This window comes from Camelina sativa, chromosome 3 (assembly GCF_000633955.1).
Source record: "Camelina sativa cultivar DH55 chromosome 3, Cs, whole genome shotgun sequence".
Lineage (NCBI taxonomy): Eukaryota > Viridiplantae > Streptophyta > Magnoliopsida > Brassicales > Brassicaceae > Camelina > Camelina sativa.
Genome location: NC_025687.1, coordinates 6,059,046 through 6,065,882, shown reverse-complemented (window position 1 = coordinate 6,065,882; position 6,837 = coordinate 6,059,046). Strand labels below are relative to the sequence as shown.

General features: G+C 34.7%; 2 protein-coding genes across 3 annotated transcripts in view; both read right to left on the bottom strand.

The window, feature by feature from the left end:
* The window catches only part of LOC104772224 (methionine aminopeptidase 1B, chloroplastic-like), a 9,442-nt gene extending 7,413 nt beyond the window's left edge, over positions 1-2,029 (bottom strand). The window contains exons 1-9 of one of the 2 annotated variants that reach the window (XM_010496864.2): positions 1,830-2,029; positions 1,546-1,630; positions 1,198-1,435; positions 936-1,097; positions 805-846; positions 607-678; positions 424-503; positions 225-322; positions 32-79 (exon numbers count right to left, since the gene is read on the bottom strand). In XM_010496864.2, the coding sequence (XP_010495166.1) occupies positions 32-79; positions 225-322; positions 424-503; positions 607-678; positions 805-846; positions 936-1,097; positions 1,198-1,435; positions 1,546-1,630; positions 1,830-1,968 (964 nt within the window). In that variant the 5' untranslated portion in view covers positions 1,969-2,029. The remainder of the gene's footprint in view (positions 1-31; positions 80-224; positions 323-423; positions 504-606; positions 679-804; positions 847-935; positions 1,098-1,197; positions 1,436-1,545; positions 1,631-1,829) is intronic. The other variant, XM_010496870.2, reaches the window with a different exon arrangement.
* LOC104772214 (AP2/ERF and B3 domain-containing transcription factor RAV1-like) lies at positions 3,334-4,735 on the bottom strand. Its single transcript, XM_010496853.2, has one exon. It carries the CDS (start codon positions 4,625-4,627, stop codon positions 3,584-3,586), a length of 1,044 nt encoding a protein of 347 aa, XP_010495155.1. The 5' UTR covers positions 4,628-4,735; the 3' UTR covers positions 3,334-3,583.

Sequence of the window (6,837 nt, the reverse complement as noted above, 5' to 3'; positions counted from 1 at the left end):
GCCATGACATTGAATAGATAAGAAGGCTAACCAATGGTAAAAGTTTGGCCCTCTACCATAACTCCAGGCTCATCATTTCCTGCAAATTGGATAGAAAATGAGTCATTAAAGATATGTACAGTCAAGCATTATTTTTGATTGATGTTTCCAGGTTACATTATAGATAAAAGCCGAGGCGTTTTCCTAATACCATAAGCGATTTTTCTATGGAAGTGATTACTTACGGTAATGATATATAAGGGGTTCAGAGTGGAATACTGGTCCAACACCATGCCCAACAAAACGCTCCACAACATTGTAGCCGTACTTTTCTGCATGCTCACTGTTGGAAATTGAAACCAGTGAGATTGTTTGGTCGTCTAGCAGCATTGTTAATACATTTCTGCATGTTTATATTGAATCAAGAATAGTTTTGGTTGCTACCTGATTCTTTTCCCGATTTTCTTAAAGCTTGCTCCATCTTTACAAACGGCAATACCTTTCTCCAAGCATTCTTCCGTAACCTTACAGAACAATAAACCAACAACAAAGAGTAAGCATATTAAAACAGAATCATCTATGGTGGACTTGAAGAGATAACACAATGAAGAAGAAAAAGAATACTACCTTCACAAGTCGTTTGAAACCTTCGTCGATTTCTCCACAGAAGAAAGTTTTTGATGTGTCTCCATGGTAACCCTGTTAAAGTTTCAAACCCCACAAAAAGTGTTACATACATGATGTTTCAACTTGTATGTAAGAAACCAAACAAAAATGGAAGTAAAAATGTCTACAGCTTAACAAAAGAAGCCTAAATGAACTTACATCCAAGTAAACCGTGACATCGATGTTTATGATATCCCCGCTCTGCATTAAGAGGTAATTGTTAGTGATAAAACATATGGATTCCTTCAAAAGCTACTCGGCTTAAAGCAGTAAAAAGCACACTTGAAGACCTGTAGCTGGCGAGAATCCGGTATTCCATGACACATACACTCATTAACTGAAGTACACACACTTTTAGGAAATCCACCATATCCAAGAGGTGAAGGATAAGCACCAGCTTCAATAATCATATCATGCACAGCTTTGTCGATTTCATTAGTCGTAACAGATGGCTGCAGAACCAATATAAACAAAAAAAATCAGGCCATATACATATATGCATAATATAGAAGAAACAGGACATCCACAAGGAACATAAAAATTCGTACTTACTTTCACCAAAGTTCCAGCATAGTTTAAAACCCGAGCAGCAAGCTCACAAGCAGCTCTCATTTTCGCAATGCCTTCAGGACCAGGAATCTGAAACTCACTTGATATATCAGGTAACACACCAGACTCAACATATGGAGGCCTTGGAATGTGATCAGGTACAAGAAGACGAGGCGATACTCTTCCACGTCTTAGAGGTGGATTTCTCCTAACTTTTGTTTTGGTTTCAAGCTCTCTCATTCTACACAAAAAAAAAAAAATGTAAAATCAAATAATTGTACTGTTAGCTCTATGACCTAGAAATGAAAAATCTTGAAACCAATCAAGATTGCATTTTTTTTTCCTTGATACCTTCTGATTCTAATGGCTTCTTCCAAACCAGAAACTTTCTTGGCAGAAACATAGAACTTTCTCTGAGAATATGAATTATTATTACCTGCAAGATATGAGTGAAGATAAGCTTCATACACCATTCAAAATTGGAACAAACTGAGAAAGTTTCAATTTTTCCAATGAGACAACCAAAAAAATTCTGTTATCTTCCAATAAAACACGAAGCTATAGTTCCCAGAAAGCTTTGAATAAAAAGAAAAAGAGCAAACGAAGAAACAACAGTGACAAGTAAAATGACAAACCGGAGAGTGATAGAGAAGAGGAAGTGACCGGAGCTCCGATAAAGCATCTCGACGGCGTTAAGTAGTCGCCGGTAAAGAAAGAACAGAGTTTCAAAGACGCCGATGACGAGAAACTGGATAGAGATACCGAAGTCGCCATTTTCGCAACTTCACTGTTAAACCCAAAATATCAAAATTTGCAGCGGATCGATAAATTCTAATATTTCTTGATGATATTAAAATAAATAAAAATAATTGTTTCTTAAATATTTTTATTCGATACAATTTACTGGACTAAGCCCATTTGGCCCGTATATGATCGATCAAACATGGGCTACTTTAGGCCATATAGGGCTCATGAAAAACATCTAAACAAATATTTTTGTGAGGACAATATATATATATATATATGTGTTTGTATATCCTCTTTCTTAAGGCATTTTTTATGTTTTCATCTATTTTATTAGAATTATCAAATTATGTATGGTTCTTGTAATTAAACGAAATTATGTATTTAGATAAACGATTAAATTAGTTATGATTAACTTTTGGTTAATATATATATATATATATATATAAACGGATTTACAAAATATCACAAGCAATAATTAAGGATGAAATAGTAAAGATTACGATGTTGGTTATAAGGGATTCTAGCCTAGTCCTTTTCACTAATGATACTGCTGTATTGCTGTACAAATGCAACTTGAATTACGAGTGGATCGTGTCTTTTAGACAAAACCATATAAGAGAATTGCGTGGGAATTTTTAATTGTATAATAGGATTTTTTTGCTATAATATGGAATAATGTTTTAGCCCACCGAATTGTATTGAAAAAAAAAGTGCATATGAATGGAACATTGATAATATCAGTGGTCAATATATTCCATTATGTACATACATTCTATATTAGTTATGCAACAAGTGTACTATCATCATCATATTTATGTTTAAGCTTTTAACTCATATCGTATATACCATTTTGTAAGAAACATTTTTTTATAAAAAAGTTGAAATGTTAATCCATTCATTTTTGTTCGAAACTATAGTTGTAACTTGTAACTGACCAGTACTTTATCAACAGATATCTTTAATGAGAGAACTATTTTGACATGGATCTCTAACAACAAAGAATTTCTGAAGCTTAAAATAATATCTTACAAACGTCTGCGTATTGATCCTACCAGATTTACTGTGCATCAATTATAAAAATATCTTTTTCTTTGTTATCTGGATCGGAGTATGGTCTATACATATACCGATATACTTCTGCAGACCCCTGGAAACTGGTTTTGTTTTGCAGTAATAACAAAAAGAACATTTGTTGGAAATATTACGTTCTAAGAACGCCTCAAGTAGAGATTAGAGAACAGCACTTTTTTAATTACTTACTAGTCGACTCATGGTTAGAACATTTGTTATATATATCAGTGTTCATACTTCATAGTAGCTAATGCATTCATATATTATAAACCAACACTCGTTCGTTCCCATACAACATAAAATGAAAGAAACAAGGTAAGATTTGGTAAATACATTCTCATCATCTCATGCTAATAAAACTCTTGAGACATTTAATAAGTAACTCTTTGTAATCCTATAAATATATAAAATTTACAGTTCATCAATACAACAAAAAGACAACTCATGAACCTTTGGTAAACAAGAAGAAATCGATGCAATAAGAAAAAAAAAATACCAAAGTTGAACTAATTTTTTTTTATTAAGAAAAACAAAAAGAAAAGAGAGAAAAAAAAAAGAGGAAGAAGAGTTGTTACGAGGTGTGAAAGATGCGTTGCTTCTTACTACACACCAACGATAACATCTCAGTATCGTTCACTCTCTTGTTCCCTACGACGTCGTTTCTCGAACTTCCCGCCGGTGAAATGTTGACTCCGAACAACCTCAAAACCCGACCCGCCTCTAACTCCGAACCGGATCTCGACTTCCACCCAATGTACAACTGTTGATCCTGACCGTTAGATCTACTGAAACTAACCACATCACCAGCACGTAGGTTCTTCTCCTTAACGAACCTGCTCCAACCTTTGGTCAAGACATAACTCTGACTACTGTTCCAATACGAGTAACGGAACCTCCACACTTTCCCGTTAACATCCTCAAAGTTCAACAGCACTCCTTTCACGGAAACGCTGCTTGACGGTAACGGAAAATGTTTCTCGGCGTGGTGTTTAGGTATAACCAAACGGTTTAGCTTCCCAACGTCGCTTGGCGTAACCGCTTTCTCAAACAGTGGCTCCGCCGATCTAAACTCCGTCGTCGAAACACCATCATTGCTCAACCCCGACGTTAGCATCGTCCTAACCGTGTTTCCGTTACCGCTACGGCGCCGTTTGCTCTGCTCTAGCTCTTCGTTGTATGTATGTTTCCTCAACATATCAACGATCTCAGATTTCGAATGAGAATTCAAGAACTCGACCTCGTCCTCGTCCATCGTCACGTCTTTGAAATTCGTGACGGCGTCACGGCCGCGGAACCGGTGGACCGCCACGTCGTAGGCACGAGCTGCTTCGTCTTCTTCGTTGAAAGTACCGAGCCACACGCGCTGGTGTTTCTCGTAAATCTGAGCTCCCCATCTTCCGTTTGGTTGCGGCACCACACCCTTGTACTTTGACGACGGAAGCTTCCTAGACTCAGCTTCGACGCCGTTCTCTGAATCTAACAACACGCTTGATCCGCTTCCCATCCTGTATAAATTATTATTACCTACCGACGACTTTTTCGCCGGAGATATCGCCGGGGTTTCACAGATTGAACCTGTACTCGTAGTACTCTCGTCTACGCTGCTCACTTCCATTTAATCTGAGTTTTTTTTGTTTTTTTTGGTTAATGTTTTGAGAAGTGAGAACAATGGAGAAATCAGAAATGTGTTTGTGTTGTGTTGTGTTGTGTTTGTGATGTGTTGTTGTGTATATGTATAACGTGTGTGTCTGTATATTTATATATATAGAAAGAAGGAGAGAGTACTGGGGAGGGAAATAAGAAACAGCAAGTGTCACTTCTAATGATATTATTTTATTTTTCACTTTTTATTTGGTAATAACAAAATAAATAAAAATATGTGTGTGTGTGTATTTGGAGATGCGTGTTTCAGGGGAGTAATTATAGTATATGGGTAGGTGTATGGGAAGTAATATGGGTTTGTATGATGGTGTGTATGGGTCAACTCAAGAAAAACCTAAAGGGAAGCTTCGTCGAAACATATAAGTATATTTGAAATGAAAATATAAGGAATACGCATTTAATTTAGGTTACTATATAAGGTCAATTTCATGAACTGTTTACTTGTAGAAAACTCACGAAACAATAATATTTTGGAATGCTTATACGTTATTTCTTTATGTAAAAGAAAAATAAATTAAAAAAGTAAAAGGAAACAAATAAGGAAATGAATATGTTGTGGGCAGTGTGCATGGGGAAGTGGGACCAAATGTGTGGGTCAGGATTGGGATAAAAAAGGGTCCACGTGAGATATTGACACCATTGTAGTGAAGTTCATCCCCCCCTGAGTTTTGTTTTTGATGCTTATATGATGAAATCATTATTTTATTACTGTAACGATAATAACTATATCTTTAAAAATAAATATAATAACAAGATATTAGATTTGATTACCATGTTCATATTCTACGGAGTCTTAATGTGGTGTCTCTTTTACTTTTTTTTTCCCCACTCCAAATCTGATAGTTATTCTTCAATCTTCAATGATATGATTCAAACATATATATAATTAAATAGTTTGTTAGCCACGATATAAGCATAGTAAGTTAAACAAAAATATTAGATTTGATAAACATTTAAATGATGCTAATTCAGATAGTTTTGTTTAGTCATGATATAAGTATATATAGGCTTTGGATGATTGTAAAATATGGGGTAAACCGGACAATGCATACCAATTTTTTTGTATGCAAAACATTGAACTGTGGTATGGAACAGATTAGTATGAAGTTTATATTAGTATAGAGCTTTTGAGGAGCAGGATAAAAATGCAGATCAATAGTGAATTTACAATGGTATGGAGCTGTACACTCAAATGCATATTAGTATGAAGATTTTTAGTATGCAACAATACATACTTGTATGCAATGGTGAATGGTAAATTAACTGCAGACTAGTCCAATTTTAGTATGCTCTGTAGCATACTGTACAACCATTCAAAGATATAGTAGGATCTCTATATTTTATAATTCTGCCTTGGTATTTATTTCTTATTTGCAGACGTTTTTATTCTTCTTTTTAGTTCTTTCTTCAATCTTATCCTACGTCCTACGTTTCTTTTATAGAAAAAAAAACATGTATTGCCTATGTTTATTGTCCCGTATGATAGATGAACTCGATAGATTACAAAATCATACAACTATCGAGTTTCTTCTCTCTCTCTCTTGTTTGTTTTGTAATTGTAATTATCCCTTTTTCTTCTTATAAGTCAGTGTATGTTTAATTTAATGTAATGTAAATCTATTTTAAATTGCAAATATTTCGTACGTAAATATAGATAATCAATACTATTTAGCCAGCGACCGACAACATCACAAATATTTGTACTGGTAAATAGAAATCCCTATTGAATTCGCTGCTTTCATCGTGTTTTTTACCCTTTTTGAAAAGATAAATACATAAGCAGTTGTTAACTCCATAAATATCGTATGCATTATAGAATATGGTTTGAAAACAATTAACAAGCGATGTGGATAGCTTACGATCTTATCCATTAGTTAGGTTTTCATTTTTTTATGCGAAGAACCAATTAGACCACTGCAAAATATCGTAAGATCCTAATCTTATTGGCTCTCCCTGCTTCCAATAGAAAATGTTGACGATTTATATATATTATATAGATATTAATTGATTTGCCGGTTTCTATTTGAATTCTTGTTATTATTATTAGGGATATCAATTTGATCCACTAGGATGGGAAGTGGGCCAATGACAAATCACTAGGAGGCATGGTCGTACGTGTCTTGTGTGGATGAATAATAATATGGGCATTTCTTGACAGCAGGA

Excerpts from the sequence above, each read along its gene's own strand:
- LOC104772214 (XM_010496853.2), bottom strand. The coding sequence starts at position 4,627 with ATGGAAGTGAGCAGCGTAGACGAGAGTACTACGAGTACAGGTTCAATC.